Consider the following 17366-nt stretch of genomic DNA (forward strand, 5'->3'; position numbering starts at 1 on the left):
CTATTTCTAATCGTCAGTGTGCAGACTGAAGGCAATAGCATCACTAATACTCTATATGGCGTTTGGCACTCTGAAAATAGATCATTTGATGGTGTTGCCCTAGTCCATGGGACAGCGTAAACAATCTGGTAAAAAGCTTTTCTTAAATCCTCTTAACTCATAGTGTCATCAAATGTAACAGGTAATAATAACACCTTTATATTCCATGACAGGCACCGTCCCGAGGAGATATAGACTAAGCTCTGCAAACACAATTATGATTATAGTTCTCCAATTATATATGAGGTTTCATCAATAGGCTAGAGTGTAGCTGGAGTTCATGGCTGGAAATATGTTTGAGCTGTAAGTCTTTCAAATTTAATTTATATTAAGTTTACTCGATAGTACTTAGTTTATTTTATGCATATATATATATATATATATATATATATATGTACGCTTAAGTAATGTAACTTTGCAAATAAATGTTTTAAAGTGGGCAATAAAAACTGAAAAAAAATGTATGGATATATGCTATGCCAAAAGAAAGCAATCCTACACAGCGGAAAAGATGCACACCAACGAAAAGAATAGGGCTATATTCTGATGTAAAACCTTTGTAATCACCAACATTTTGATCAATAACTGCAATTTAAAGTTATTTTTTCCTCAATGACTTTAACTGATTACAATTACATTTATTTTGTAATTTAATCACATTTAACTAGTTGCATGTAAAGAGTTTAAAAAAGAATACAATTATCCATTACATTAATTTTTAACTCACTAAGGAACTGAAATCAGTGAGGTGGTATTAAAATATACCTACTTTCACACACACATACACAGCCTTTTCCTAATCTGTATCAAGAAAAATATTATAAGGCAAATTTATAAAAGAATATATAAAGCATATAAAAACATTACATAATAATAATAATAATAATAATAATGATAACAATAATCATAGTAACAAAATAATAATACTAATAATAATAATAATAATAATAATAATAATAATAATAATAATGGTAGGAAAATATAAGGAGGGAAAGGAAAACTAAAATCAAAACCATATTATACATCGTATGAACCTATTAGTATCAATTTATATCCACCTTCTTTCACTTAACTTATTTATTTTTATTTTGTTTTATTTAGCTTTTTGTTTTCATCCTTACCCTGTTTAGGCTACATGTACACATTACGACACTCCCAGGAGTACCTGAAGGCAGCATGCACGTACAGAGCGTGAGCCCTCTGCTGGACACCGCGCGTGTCCGACAGTCCCCGTTGTCAAGGAAATGCGTCCTCGGTTGCTATCATGGAGGGACTGTACACAGACAGGCTCAGGTGAAGCGGTGACAACTTAGCTGAATTATTTCATACTTTTAAAAACGAGCAAAGAAGCTGCCATTAACCGGGATAAAGTCGCTGCCATGTGGATTCGTACATTTAATTTAGAAGTTTGTCTTCGCCCTGAAAACGGTTGAAGGAGTTTGAACGAGGCACCGTGGACGTTAGCTTAAAAAGGACCCAACAAGCCAAGTTAGCAGCTAGCGGCTTAACAAGGAGCTGAACCTGTATGTCTGACCGGTGTCAACAAGGACCAGCAGCCTCGGAGGATGCAAGCTGGTCAGGGCGACTTCTTCTACCACTCGTATCCTTTGAATGTTCACTTATTTACACTGTAGAGTTATTATAGAAACGTGTATCATGAAACTTAGCTGCACCTGTGTTGATGTAGAGATGCTGTTGACATGTGAACCACTCTAATGACAAAACGTAAACAACCAGCCTGCATAATTTCATTCAGTTTTCATTCACTCAATTCAAATGTTGCGTTCAGGTGCTGTATCTACTCTGCCATTTCAAACTGCTCTCCTCAGCTGCTCCCTTCCAGAAACTCGAGGCTGGGAGCTAATGGAGGTCTCGAAGATGAGAAACAGCTTTTGGTGGAAAAGCAGAAAATATGCAGATCCCGAGCTCGCAAGTTCACACTGGAGACAAACCGACGCAGGAAGTCAGTTTTAGTGAATCACACTTCTGTATTGTTATTTTCATTTCAGCACTAATAGGATGTACCCACAGTTTTAACTGCAGTCTGCAGTGAGACAGTTCCTTGTAAGTCAAAAGCAGCATCTTCCAGAATTTCCTGGAAGCAGATTTGCTGATGCACGATGCACCTCCTGGACAGGCAGCTGATGGTTCTGTCCTGAGCTTAGCACCTTTGAGGGATGGATAGTGTTGACAGGATTTTGCAGTCTAGACCTGGAAATAGATCTGTTAGCCCAGAAGGTAACTATAAGCCAGAGAAGCGACTGAAGCGTCACCTCTCTGACAACTAAAGCTGCCAAGTTAAGCACCATGTGAGGCTCAAATCCCTCACAGATATTAATAACTGTCTAAATTGGTGTTTCCGTAGATCAGCAGAGGCTAAAAGTAAGTGTGGGTGAATGTGAGGATAGCTGTAGGTGCAGGTTAGATTTATTGTGCAATTGTGCAATGTCAGAGTCAGATTTCACACAGGCAGGTGATCATTTTTAATCAGAAACATAATGTAAGTCAACAGTTAAATAGCTTATCACATGTCTGAGCATGAAAAACATACAAAAAATGTTTGCTCTTTAAAAGGGGGGACATATTAAAGGAGGTCGACACATTACGTGAGGTAATCTTAGAAAGCAATATCCAACAAACAACTCGGCTGTGAATGAAAACTTTATTACCTAATCAAACGTTTATAGACTATCAGAGTTTATAAATCAATATCAAATGCAATTGATTATTTGTTTCATGCATTTTTATTGTATCAAATAAGCAGAAAATAAAAAGATTTGACATTGAAAATGAAGATTAATTTTTGCAACATGCTAAAAATGTTGTATAAGTTTGCAGTTTGTATATTTAAATTAGAAGGACTAATGTAACACCTCTTCATGGAGTGTGTTTACTTTATCTGTCTCAAATTAAATGTCATATTACTCACAATGTTGGCGTTCCAAACATTGCAGCTTCAGTAAGATACCTTTATAAACGTTACATTACATAATGAACATAAGATGATGAAGATTTTTTTAATAGAACAGGTTTATGTTGACTAGGAGCTTGCACTACTGTTTGCTTTGGCTCTCAACACAGTTTTAAAATGTACTCTGCTCTTGTCGACAGTGATTACCATTTTGCCTGTTAAAAAAAAAGAACAAAGCATTAATGCTGCACTTGTTTGACCCTGTTGAGGTTATATTGGCTTCCTCTGTGAACCCAGTAGTGAGTGGTGGCTTTAATTTATTAATGACTGTTGAAAACATATCTCAATGAACAGACTCGGGTTTCTGAATCTAAAACACGGCCTGTCTACATTTAATTGATTAAAATGCCTCAGGTTCATGCTCTGCTCTTCTTCATGGCTCAGGGCGCTGGAGGAAAAGAGGAAGCAGTGGGACGTGCAGGAGCAAAGACTGATCGAGAGCATCCTGAAACAGCGCAGACAGCAAGTGCAGGATGCAACTGAACGCTTCCAAAGAGCCCATCTACCTCCTTCTCAAAGACACAGGCAATGTTAGTGATGAAGCTCACACATGACTCTTAGACCCTGAGAAATAACGCACAGCAGTCTTGACACATTTCACTTTGTCTGTTTTTCTTTTTGGTGTTTTAGTTTATAGAAGAAATGTCCCAAATATTGAAGATGCACTCAATCAAATTCAAGGCTCCCTGAGTTCATACATCCGGCAGTCCTCTTTCTTGTCCAGCAGCTCCAGAGTTAGCAGGTAAAATGTCAGATTAGTAATTACATCGCTCTCATGTGTCCTATGCTAAAAAAATAGCCCAGTTGCTTCTGTTAGATTAAAGCCTCTACTCAAATTCTGGTCATGTTTATGTTCATAACTTCTGATTTTTAATATACACTCATAGAAATAAAGGTGCTTACTAGAACCATACAGGGTTCTTCGGCTTGTCCCACAGGAAAACCCCTTTTTGGTTCCTGGTTGAGCCTTTTATAAAGGTTCCACCTGTGCCCCTTTAGATGATACTATCTAATACCCAACATAAAGGGTTCAGGGGTACAGAGAACTCCTCCTTAACATAGCCGGCAGATCCACCGGATCAGCCTCTCAGGTCCAGCGAGAGCAGCGTTAACGTTACCATGACCACACGGCCCACACAAACACATCAAGGGAGACTGATAAGATAAGACTGATGAATGTCAGTCAGGCTTATATAAAATCACACTGTGAACATTACTGTCCATAAAGACAATTATTTTCCATCTAGGAAAGCAACCATGGCTTTTGCCCTGTAGGCCGACAATGTTTTTTGTTTTGTCAGCAGATAATAATGTGGTCGCTGCAGCTGGCTGACAGATTACACTCCATTTAAACAGCCTTCCCAGTCCTCGCCGTTAGGTGTTATGCGGTGTGCCAGCACACTGAAATGGAGCGGATGCACTACTATTATAGCCATTACTACCTCAATGGTGCAGTAGATCTCAACTCTACCAGGATGCTCAGTGGCAGAGTGGACAGTATCTCCACCCATTAGCCAAATGTAATTGTGTCTCTTCCATATAGGTACGGAATAACCTTTTGCATGGTATGAAATGATGGGAAAAATACCAATTATGGCAAAGCACAAGTGCAATTAACTGATTAAGGGGATTCCAGATATATCTACATTTAAAAATACCATTGGAAACATGGGTAAACATTGATATATTTTAGGGTGAGGATCTTTAAACCCCCATGTTTTAAACAACCCTTGAAGAACTCCGTCCTCTAAAACGGGATCTTTGGATGAGAGGGTCCTCAATGGAACCCTTAGTCTTACAAAGGAGGCAAATGGTTCTGGATAGAGCCTCAGCCCTTCAGGGAGAACTCTTTTAAAGCCCTTATTTCTAAGAGTGTATTTGTTGTGTAGCATGTTGTGAAGGCTGGAGAAGTCATGCATTGTATTCATATTTTTCTGTTTACACTTAAAGAAGCTGCACTCCCTCTCCGAAGCCTCCCACAGTTGCTAAATCCTCCCACCGCCCAGCACTCTCTGTTGTGGAGGCCTACACTAAACTGCTCCAGGAGCAGAGCATGAGCAGCTTCAAGAACAGTCAACAAGCTGAAAAGACACAAGAGAAGCAACAAGATCACAGTCCACAGGTATGGCAGTCATTTCATTTGAATGTGCAGGGAACAAAACATTTGCTGCCATTCTCTTAAAAGAATCTACGTCAGCTGACACTGTTATTCCAGAAAAGTTATTTATGTCATTTCATCCCTCCCCATTGAGATGCCTTGTTTTGTAAGATGGTGCTTTGTCTGTGTACACACATGAACACACACCCCACTGATACTGTATGTGAGTGGAGTGACCATTGACTGCTGTTAAAAGATTGTTTAGAAGAGTCTCCATGGTGTCACCTGCTCTAAAACCAGACTGCAATTCATCCAGAATCTTTATTATTAATGATGACAAGTACTTGCTGGTCTTCCATCTTGGCAGTCCAGATGCTTGTTTTTTTTGTATCTCATCCTGCACAAGTTGACCTGCAGGTGGCAGCAGTGTAGCAGTTTGCCACAATCACTTTACTGCACCAGAAACACACACCTTTTTTTGCTGCCACTGTCTTTAGCACTCTGTGGTGAAATGTGTGTGTGAACAGTTGTGTAGAAAAAGAAAAAAAGTTTAATTCCGTGTGTGTGTGTGTGTGTGTGTGTGTGCGTGCGTGTGTGTGTGAGTAACAGATTCTTAATTTGCTTTTGTAAGAAAAAAATTCTGCCTCAGACAGCACATGGCAGATGTTTGTTAGCATGGGACTTAATTTGAAATGCTTGAAAGAGTCGCTCAAAAAAAAGTACCCACATGTGCATAATATATCAATATTCTTTTTTATTGGAATGTAGGTGTAATGCCCCTCTTCAATCTGACCTGTGCATGTTACACACATACTGATCCAGTACTTTTCCACAGAGGAGAACGTATGCATTAAATCTTGTTCACAGATATGAGACATCCATCATGGAGGGTTATGTTAGCAAAAGAGGATATGTTTCTATGCTATTTTCAATGGCAAAGCAGTTTACAGTGAAATTAGTATCCCTGTACTGTCTGTGTTAACAAACTCAAGACCCAAGAAAGTGAAATGCAGTCTAATGGCCGCCATGTAGACGAGAGTCTGACCCCTGCTATTAACCAGAGTGGTTTTACAAGTCTGTTTACCCAATTTAACCCTTTCACAACAAGTTTATTTACACATGAACTACAATTAAGCAAAAACACATACATGGCCACTTTTAATCACTGGTGTGTTTCAGATGATTATGCTGACTTACGTCGCGCAGTTTAAGCATGCTCAACATCAATGGCGATTCATTTTTGCACAGGAGGGCTGTAAAAGGCAGAAAATAGATATGATAGACTTCTTATCACCTGAAAAGTTAACCTGCAAGACCCCATTACTCTGTGAGATTCAAGTGTTGGTGAGGAAAAAATGAAAACATTTAAGGAATAAAATACAATCTGAGCAAACAAGATCACTCTCTGAGAGACTGCTGGTCCATCAACACTATAGCCCTCAATTTCTCCTCACCAATCTCTCCCTCTCAAACACAAACTACTTTTATTTTAGATATGTGTCTCAGCACTGGATGCATATGGAAAATGTAAATCCAGTGCTGGATCTAGCAGATTCAACGCCCTAGGCAAGCTTCCCCTGTCCTTTTTTTCAGTTTGGATTGCCCTGGATGACTTTTGCCTTTTGATTTTCTCTTACTCTAAAGTTCTCCAAATATACTCCACTCCACTATACCCATCAATGGTCTAGCACGTTCTTACTGTAAGGATCACTCACTGATGAACACATTAAGGTTAACCACATTGCAAGGACTAGAGGTGATGCCCCTACTACAGACTAAGCATTAGCATTAGATATTAGATATTTGGATCATGTTTAATTGGTGGTGCCCTTGGCAGCTGCCTACGTTGCCTATAGGAAGATCCACCACATGGTAATTGATATTATTTTCCACTCATCACCCCTCTTTTGTTTCCATATTTCAGGACAGCCAACTGTCTGATTGCTGTAATTCTGAAAGCCTTTCAAGCAAGGACAGTTTGGACAATGAGGACCTTAATCACAACACAAAACATCTACAGTATTCCTACTCATCATTCTTACTTGACTCCGAGAAGCCCAACCCAGACCTGAGAAAGCAAAATGATTTGTGTCCTACATCAGACCTAACTTCCTCCTCAGCTGTGATGCTTTTTGGTGATAACTTAGCCCAATCAAACAAACTGCACGAATCTAAGCAGAAAAAACAAGAGCACTCCGGAGAGCCCAACAATAAAATGCACATTTCTAAAGCTTCCTGGGGGTTCACATCTGTTGAGCAAACGCCTAAAACAGACCACCAGGCTGCTCTGCAAAACTGCAACTTATTAACTCTTTGTGAAATTTTGAGTGCAGACCCTGAGCACTTTGAGCTGAAATCCTCACAAAACATTCCCAACGACAACATCATCATTACCGATAGAGTTGCTCCCAGCAACGCAGCACTTGAGCCTTCATGTCCTAAACAAGATGCTCTGTTGGATGTCAGGCAGAAGGGGGACCATGATGACAGACAATTAAAACCTCCATCAGCTCCAGAAATTATTTTGCCTGCCAAAAATGGTGACAGCAGTGACATTTTGTTTGAGGCTCCCTCAAAGCCCAATATCTTCTTGAACGATAGCACAACAGATAACGCCTCAGAGGAAGGAGCTCTTCAGCAAACAGAAAAAGAAATCCACTATCTGTCACCCCAGAAAGAGCGTAGTGCTTCCATAAACAACCTCAATAAGCTTTCAAAACCGGAGCACAAAACTGAGAAGCCCTGTAACGCAGCATTGCTGCAACACACATGCTTGTCTAACATTCAGTCAGATGCTCCTAAGTGCCTTAAATGTCCTGAGGAGGAAGTACAAAAATTGCCTGTTTCTGTAGGGACATCTCATCCAGTATGTGAAGTCAGATTCATCAAAGGAATCCTTAAAAAGCCGTCCAAATACATGCCAGAAGATGCTACATGTGTGTATGGCTCAGGACATTTGATTTTTGCAAAACAAGGAGCTTTCGCGATCAGAGATAGTGTTGAGTTAACGAGGACAAAAACTAAGGCTGTGGAGGGCAACAGCTCTGTGAAAAAGAAGCTACGTTGGTTTGATGAGGTACAGGACAAAGACCAGAACATAATGAAACAGATTAAAGGCAAGTCTTACGATCATTCTCAGTCCGAGGACCACCAGCTAAGTCTCACTACAGTCTCAGGGGCTTCCAAGCCTGGACCGAGCATGACCCCTCCAGCCTCCACTGGTTATCACTTTACAAAGCAAGCGTGGGCAGATGTTGGGGTTCAAGTCAGCTTGCCCCAGGAACGAGCAGACGAGGTCAAGGTGCCGCGGAGCAGTACCAGGACCAATGGTCCCAAGGGCCCTCGAAGAGAGAGCTCTGCCAGAGCTGGAGCGGGTCCTGTTTCCTCGCGGATCAGAAAGGGCACTATCATACGACCTCAATCTGCCACCGAGGTGAGTCAGATTGCCAAAACCCAAGGGAGGACCATGGTGCCCCACCCGCCTCCTAGGATGGAATTGATGGAAGAAAAGACGCCGTATATCACAAAGACTCCATATGGCCTGGATCATGCTAGTCTCAACTGTAAACAAGCTCTGGCTGTAGAGCAGGTCCTGCACAAGGTAAACTCAGGAGGCATTTTCTCACCTTACACACATAATGTAATTAGAACAGATAGTGCTGTCATGTACACACCACTGCCTCCCTCGTGTACCTACCCCTTCTTAAAGGGCAACATGAAGCGCACGCCCAGCTCAGGTCATCAGGAAACTCAGGGCTGCAGCAGAAGAAGAGGGATGGTGTACAATGAAAAAGGCCTCTGTTTAGATTCCACTCCCACAGATGAAGAGATCTCACAGCTCTGGCACGGTGTCCGCAGTGCCTTAGCCACCAAGGACGGTAATGTATATTTTGGCTGACAGCCCCTCATACTGCTTACGCTTGGTTTATGTGTCTGCAGAGATGTGTCATTTAGATTTACATGCAGTTTCTCTCAGGCCTATTTGTTTCTAACCATTAGCTATCAAGCTTCAAATTATAAGTTAAACAACGTGAGCACTGGCTCCAGTACTGTATACTGATCCCTTGTGTGCTTTATCCTTAAAATACAATAACAATCCCACTCCTTATGATCACATTTAGAGAAACATGCAGTGAATGAGCAGCATGATGTTTGTGTGACTGCCAGTTTTCAAAGTTGTTTATGATCCCTTTCACTGGAAAGCTATTTTTAATAATTTGAATCAATAATCCAAGTCATATTTGGTGCTTAGTGTTCATCTTAAAACAAGTATTTAATGAAATTGAGCCCCATAATAACTGACATACTTTCTTTTTGCATCACTTCATGTTTTGATACCGAAAAGCCAGTGACGTTGAAGTCTGAATTAGTTATCTTGAGAACAAGAAGCCAGTAGTATTTGGAAGAGTGGACTTAGTTGACCCTTAAAACTTCCTGCCTCACAATGGCCTGTTGTCTGCCTTGCCTCAAACCAGCGTCAATCTGTCCCACGTTACCATCAGCTGTGATAGTCTTAACAGCTGTGTCTAAGCCATCACAGAAATGAGTGGCTTCTTTCTTACCTCGTTTACTTGTGAGATCAAACATCAGATCCAAGCCACATTTTCTCCAGTACATCAAAGACATACTATTAAGACTGTACTTTTAATGTAATTACTTGGAGGTATACTATGATACTATGCAGGACAGGGGCTGTCCCCAAAAATTGTCATAGAGGTGGCCAGATGGGGCCACTGAAAGTCCAAAACCAAAGGCGATAACAGAACGTTAAGGAATTCTGTCATGCTGTCAAATTGGAGAGTTAAGGAATCACATACAGATATACTTTGTTTTCTTATTTTAGTAAACGTCACTACTTGTCTGACGCACACAGACTGATACCAGTACAGTTAACATTTTCGGTTTCACAACAATCCTGTTGTAAATCCTGTGTAAATGTGTCATGTACCTATAAACACATGTTAGGCAATTCATTGTCCTGTCCCTTACAAAGACAAATACACAGCTTTAATTTGAAGTAGTACATTGATTGTATCTGGAGGTGAGTCTTCAGGGAACTCCCTTAAAAATTAGCATGCCATTTTTTCCCTCACTAAAATTTGGCCTAAATTTGGAGGGTTACTTAGCCCCCTTCCAGACAAGCTAGTATGAGGTGTTTTGTACCTTAGGTTATCTAGTTTCACAAAATAGGACTATCTTTTTTTTTTTAAAAAAATTTATGTACTTTATTAATCCCCAAGGGGAAATTCAATTTTTTCACTCTGTTGTCATGCTGCTTTTTTGTGCTTTTAAACTCATTGTTTTCAATGTATACGCGCGGCAGGCGAGCTGAAACACCAAAGCAACACCGTCGTGGCATGCACACACTGTGCTGCGCTTTGAGATAAACCGAGTTCAACTTTTTGAAGGCAGCAGCACACACCGCATGTCATGTGACGAGGACCAACCAATCACAGCTGACAGATATCTTCCCCTTCTTCCGTAAATATTAGTCTGTGATAAATATGGAGGAGAAGTTGATCATTTTAGTGCAGAGCTGTCAGAGCTGTACATCTGTTCCACAGATGATATGCCCACACACAGCACCTGGGAGAAGATCAGCTCTGAACTCAGGATTTCAGCTAAACGGGCTATGGTACCATGCTTGTTGAGGTTGTTTAGCAGCCTCAGGTGCAACTTGCTGCCGTACTCTTGAAAGCTTGCTTAAAAAAGGCACCAAGGTAGCGCCCGACCTCGCATTTTCCAGGTGGTTAAAGACGTGGCATGTGTACGGCCCCAAAAACAGAAATGTCCGCCTCTAATTATTTTTGCCTAGGGGGGACAGCAATTGTATCAGGGGGCCATGGTTCCCCTTTGGGATCACCACTGATGCCGGAGTGTCGGTTTGACGGTTTGAAGTCTCACAAAATTTTTGTGTTTTTTTAATGCACGGTGTCTCTTGGATGCCTGCTGCTTAGAGTCTGGCACCTGGTTGCAACCTTTTAATAAAACCCTGACCTCACTTGGGCGCTGCAGGGGTACACACCCAGAAATGTCCTGAACTCAGAAAATAGGAATAAAATAAGACATACAGACAGAGGGCAGAGTGTCTGCAGAAAAATACACCTCCACACCTAGTAGGTCATAAGTGACGATTGAGATGGATAACTTCTGTGTGAGTCTGTACATTGGTTTTAGAAAATCCCTGCATAGTATACCTTTAATTTGACTTTCTTCATATATTTGCACAACATTTAAAATAACGAAGCTGAACAAATTAATGATGAGCTGCACAATATAGACAAATTTAGCTTGCAGTATCACTTTAAGCAGGACAAATGGGAAGCCCTTACAAAACAGAGAACAACAATTATAGTGCAGTGTTTTAAAGTTGTATCCTTTCTTGCATATTGAGGGAAAAAGCTACACATATGCAGCTCTTGATCACAAGATTGATATTCTGTCTTGGGATTCTCTGTCATCTTTATTGCAGGCTTAAGATGGAAACTATTTTGTTATGTATCGTCTTTAGAGGACCACAGGGGCATGGGCTCACCACATACTAATAAACATTATCATTTATGTTGACATACTAATGTTTTTTGTGCTATTTTATTGATTGCAGCAAATATATCTTCTTTCAGCAAAAAACATGTTTAGACGACAGGCCCTGGACAGTGGGCGAGCTGTGAGGAAAGCCTGCGTGGAGCAGAGCAGACAGCCTCCTGGCTCAGGGAACAGAAGACTTCCTCAGCCCTCTCAGGTACATGCATGCAGTTGCCCTGCGGGGAGGAAGAGTGAGAATAATTGCTAAAGATCAGTAAATGGGTGTGTTTGAACTCGTTGAATCAGTTTCACAGTCCCTTTCATGCTGTCCTTAGTGTTTGTAAAACTGACTTGACGCCATGATTTGTGCCTCTCAAGACGAGACTTTCCGGACAGACATGAGTTGCAGGGTTTTACATAAAATAAGCGTTGATGCATAATGTTTTTGTTTAAAGCTTGCTCTACCTGTTATTGTGCTTTATGCCTGTCACCGAAGAATTTTTGCAGTTACTATAGGCCACAGAAATACTATTTAAAGGTCCAGTGTGGAGGATTTAGTGGTATATGTTGGCAGAAATTGAATATAACAGGTACCTCCTAATGTGTGTCGTCCTCCATGTTGCTCTCCCATGTTTCTATAGTAGCCTAGAACGGACAAACCAAACACTGGTCCTAGAGAGGGCCATTGGTTTTTGTGCTAGCCACCATAGTTAGCAGCTCCTCAACAACAAGCAAAGTCAGAAAAACACAGATTTTTTGTTACTGTGAAACTGCTTCACTTGGGGTTTTTACCGGTTTAAATAACCAGAGACCTGTACAACGAAGCCAGTTCAACTTACCCAGGATATCTTTTAGTTATCTGGCTTGACTAACCCTAACACTGGCTGTCTTGATAACTGATATCATGAAGCTGGTTTTCAAGTAGTTCAGTTAATTCTGGGTTTTCCTATCAAGCCATGAGAGCGTTCATGTGAAAGAGGTGGGGTTATTAATTACAAGCAACATCATCAGAACCATGATTGTAGTAGGCTACATTATATGATATGAATGAAACGGTAACAGCAATTACATGTGGAAAAGCCTGAACTCTTACAAAAAAAGATGTAGAACCACTGGAAACAATTTCAAAATATTAAACATAGGCCAATTTTTTTCTTTTTAAATAAAGCCCTGGAACAATGAAATGATTCTACCGACCTACACCAATATATAGACTACTCTTTACCTGTCACTCCGGACTTGTCCATGTCGGGATACTTTATTTCTTCAGTGATGTGATTGGTCAGCGGTTAGAGTGTTGACAGGTTGTGATCCTATACTCTGAACATAACATAACATAGCTGTTTATGGGTTACCAGCATGGTTTATCCTGCTACAAGGAGAAGCTGCTTCATAGTACTGCAAACCCAGAGTTAACCCTGAAATTATCTCGCTAAAGCGGGATATATACTTGTGCGTCAGCTCTATGCAAAGTCTACACCGTAGCCTACGCATGTGGCCTACTCCGGTGTGAGCATTTGTACTTGGTATGCGGTGGTATGTCACTCTGCAGTTACACCTCCAAAATGCTTGTCGGCAGCAGGGTTTCTGTGAAGTGCTGTAGAATTAACTTGATTTGAAACACATCCAAAACACACATTAAACATGGCTTAATAGAGAAAATTTCAAACACAAGTACACAAATCAGCTTCACTATAACTCACAGCATTCACAGACAGAGCATTTGTCTTTTGCTGGACACATTTTCTCTACAAATACAACATGCTAATGTTTTTAGCACAGGCCTATGGCATTTTACATTGTATAAATTAGCCTAGGGAACTTTTCCTGTACTCATACGAAGCCAGGGTAAAAAGCAACATTTAACAAAGGTAACAATACAAAATTCAGCTCCATTATAACTCACAAGGTTCACCAACAATACAACTGTCTTACACTAAACACATTTTACCCAAACAAATATAACATGCTAACATTATTAGCACAAGCCTATGGCATTTTACATTGTATAAATTAGCCTGGCAACTACTGGAGATTTCCTCTTATTTATATGAAGCCAGGATAAATCACATACAAGACTCAACTTGCTATTTTGTGGGGACTTTGTTGTCTTCACAATTTATTGTTTGTTATCTGTAAAATTGAGGTAAATAAACGCACTAAGGTCAGCGTCACCACGATGTGTTGTTACCTACGGCGTAGGCCCTGTGTCAACGCAGAGCCTACACCGTAGGTATGGCGTGGATTCATCGCAGAAGTATAAATCCTTCTTAACTTCATATCCTGCTTCATAGTACAGGCCTCTGGTCCATTTATTTTGGAGAAGAACTCCAGAAGTTTCCAGCTGTTTGCAATTTGTAATCCTCACCACTAGATGCCACTAAATCCTACACACAGTTTCTTTAAATTTAATCTAAAACTTACAAATGTTTGTTTGTTTTTTGAAGTCAACAAAACAGACCACAGAGCCAGCCAGACTGTTTTCCAGTACTTACAACATGGCCTTTCCACATGAAGGTATTGTATTTACTGTGCACCTGTCTTCATGTTTCTATAAGAGTTAAAGCAAACTTTTATTTTTTATTATCGAAAGTAAAAAATGTCTGTCTAATGTAAAGTTCAGCATTTCATAGGTCTTCACTCCTGCATGTATTTTATTTAATGTATAACCAAAAACATGCCAAAGTACCCATAATGTGAAAGCAATATGAAAAGTCTGAGCTAATACCGGTCTCAATTTTTGCTGTATGGACTCCAGGATTTAAAAAGACAACAGCACAGCTGTATTTTACACATAAATGCATTAAAAACAACAAGAGCAAAGTGGAAACAGGTGAACACGCATGCCTTTGATGTGACTTTAACTGTGCTCTCAGGTTTGGTGAGCGCTGCCCAGTTACATCTGGCTGAAGTACATGCTGGAGGCCTCCTGGAAGAAACGGATGTTGTGGCTGCCATGGAAACAGCCCAAACACAGAGGCCTGGCACGGTGCAGCAGCACAGCCAACAGCAGGGACTCACCACCATTTCCTTGGAAGAGCAGAAAATCCTCCTCTCTCTGGACAGACTCAACCACCAGCTGTACTGTGAGTGTTTTGTTAAGGCTGTTTGTTTTAGGACAGAACTTGTCGACCAGATTGTTTTGATCTATGCAAAACAGACAGGTATTAATGTGTCATCATTTCAATGCAGAATAACCACCCCTGTGTGTTACTGTTTGTAGGTGTGCGGGAACATGTGGGGGGTAATAGTGGCATGCGTGGCCTCGTACTTTATGATGCACCCACTGTAAGTATGAATTTATAAGGGATTCATTGTTTGCCTCAACTCTTGACTTTGTTGTTTCATCACTTAACCTTCTTCAACTGTTTTCAGACAGGTGAGGTGAAAGTCACAAACCATCATAAGCACCGTGCAGCCTCGGCTAACAACCGCTCTCGATACCAGAATAAATTCTGATTTAATGGCATGTGTAGTTCACAGTGGTCTTCTCTCCCATCAGTGCATTATACCTGACCTTTTTGACTGTATGAACAGCCAATTTATTACCCTGTAAAATGAGTTGAGTCTCTGCTGAAACAAAATACACCCTTTAAGAGATCAGTAGGACTGTTGAGGCATTAAAACATAACAGCAAAATTCACTCAGTTTTAAAGTTGGTGAGTTGAAATTAGTTTTGTATTTTTGCCATCTGCTTGGACAGGAACAGTTGCTACAAAAAATATATATACATTGTCACTTTATGTTTAACAACTTATTAGAAGCAATGACATTTTAAGTGCCTTTGGAAATGATACTGACTTAAAGAAGAGTAAGAAAAAAGCCCTTTTTATAATTAATGCAGAACTGTTAGCAAAATATATACTGTAGATTTGTACCATCTTATTATTTATTTTCAGTGCTGTCTCATTGTAAATTTGTTTTCTATAGTAAAAGTATAATTTAATGGAAACTATTTTGGAACCATATTGGCAGTGAACTGAATAAAGCTATTTGTCAACCTGCAGATAAACTGACTGGGTGCAGTGTGTTCAGCAGTGTGAGTATTTCCTCAGTGATGCATAGCACAGTCAATAAATGGACTGAGGACCGGAAACGGTTTATAGAGAGAAGTGTTGCAATGTTGAAGGTGTGTTTGTCTTTCTTTGATGGCTGTAGAGAGGACGATTACATCTTGTGGCATAGACTCAACCTACAGGCTCAACAAGGTGAGCCGTTGCCAGAGGGTTTGCAGCCTTCTGTTGCAACTGCATCTGCCCTGAACTTTACTCTTGCCTTAGGTCCTGTTTCATTTTATGGTGTCCTTAAATTATAGTATCATCAGTAGACTAAAGCCTGTTATTATTTAATTTCAGTTGTTAGCTACTGCAGTTTTTCCTGCTTGAAATAAAATGTTCCTATGTCTACCTCGCCAAAAAAATAGGTGCATCAGGGGGGGAAAAGCTGCAGGGATTATTGATGTGAGTTCAGTTGCTCCTCCCTCACCAGCATGTCTGGTTTTGCCCCTCAGTCAACCTGCTAGGACTTGCTCCAGAAGGTGGAGGAAGCCTGAGCTCATTTAAAGAGTCAGGCTCCCATAGCTGATGACTTTTCTTGTGGTTTAACTACAGGTTTCTGATTCTATGCATGCATGCATTCTTGAGTGTTTCAACAAGGAGCTGTAAACAATGATGTGAATGTGGTGTCTCGCTGCCATGTAGAGTCATGCATCATCTTATTATCTTACACGGAAACTGAGAACGGATACAAAGGCAGAAACTATGCTCAGCTTTGGTGTATGATGATACCTGCAGCAGAGAAGGCCCTTTGAGGAGATGTGTGCAAAGAGATTCTCCAGTTAAATGGACAAAAGATGTCCAACGTGGTTATTTCGATGTCACTTCAAAGTCACTGGGCATAAGGTAATTAGAGAGGAGAGGCCTGGCACTTTATCTGGATATGTCAGCTCTGATATTCATCTGTCACTTGCATCAGTAAGTGAATGAATCTGAGTGCACATGCACAGATAAACAAAAAATCCTGTACAGTAAAAGTCCATCTGTACAAACTGCCTCCACAGCAATGACCAAACCTTTACTCACAACACCCTACTGCAGGATTTCCCTGAAATCTCTTCCCTTTGGCCCACAACCATGTTCAGAGTCATTATACCATACAATGGTGAGCTTAATGACATTTAAGCCTTTACCAGTGCAACACCCAGAAACTCAACAAGAAAGGGCAAGAGTGCTGAAAATAAGGGAAGACATTTCCACACACGCAAGTTCAAGCTTGTGCTTTGGTCCGTTGTGAGGCGTAATCTCATGTTTAGTTACAGTCCATTTAACATGCAGTGAATGAGTGTCTGGTGCAGTTTCTGTAAAACTCAATATTCGCTTGGATGCATGTAAAAAAAAAAGAAAAGAAAAGAACTGACGTGACAAAAGGTTACAGCTAATTTCAAGGAAATTGTGCATGAAGACAAAATATTGAAATGAATGTGGGTGAAACTGGTTGGTTAGTTTTTACATCATTGTAAAATAATATCCATTACACTCATGCGACAATAAACACAATACAATACACATGTGTTTGTCAGGTGTACATTGAATGAAAGAAAATCAAGAGTTCATGAATAACACTGAAAAATAATATATGATTTTAATTCCATGGTGTTCCTCACTTGTACTTGAATTATTTCAAAGGAAGGCAGACAGAAAGAGACAAAGCCACTGTGTTTACTGATCTACAGTC

General features: G+C 40.3%; 1 protein-coding gene across 2 annotated transcripts; it reads left to right on the plus strand.

The window, feature by feature from the left end:
• Nucleotides 1-1300: 1300 nt before the first annotated feature.
• cep126 (centrosomal protein 126) lies at nt 1301-15639 on the plus strand. Of its 2 annotated transcripts, XM_033630270.2 has the most exons (12): nt 1301-1639; nt 1883-2002; nt 3395-3540; nt 3641-3752; nt 4961-5132; nt 7033-8709; nt 8818-8986; nt 11732-11850; nt 14081-14150; nt 14510-14719; nt 14857-14921; nt 15009-15639. In XM_033630270.2, the coding sequence occupies exons 1-12, from the start codon at nt 1605-1607 to the stop codon at nt 15090-15092; spliced, it is 2979 nt and encodes a 992-aa protein (XP_033486161.1). In that variant the 5' UTR covers nt 1301-1604; the 3' UTR covers nt 15093-15639. The 2 variants fall into 2 exon arrangements, with proteins under 2 accessions (XP_033486161.1, XP_033486157.1); XM_033630266.2 differs by having other exon boundaries at nt 7033-8986.
• The last annotated feature ends 1727 nt before the right edge of the window (nt 15640-17366 follow it).

The sequence above is a fragment of the Epinephelus lanceolatus genome, chromosome 4 (assembly GCF_041903045.1).
Source record: "Epinephelus lanceolatus isolate andai-2023 chromosome 4, ASM4190304v1, whole genome shotgun sequence".
NCBI lineage: Eukaryota > Metazoa > Chordata > Actinopteri > Perciformes > Serranidae > Epinephelus > Epinephelus lanceolatus.

Coding starts and splice junctions, on each gene's coding strand:
- cep126 (XM_033630266.2), top strand. CDS start 1,605: ATGCAAGCTGGTCAGGGCGACTTCTTCTACCACTC. Junction 14,720..14,856: donor ACTCAACCACCAGCTGTACT/GTGAGTGTTTTG, acceptor TACTGTTTGTAG/GTGTGCGGGAACATGTGGGG. Junction 14,922..15,008: donor TACTTTATGATGCACCCACT/GTAAGTATGAAT, acceptor AACTGTTTTCAG/ACAGGTGAGGTGAAAGTCAC.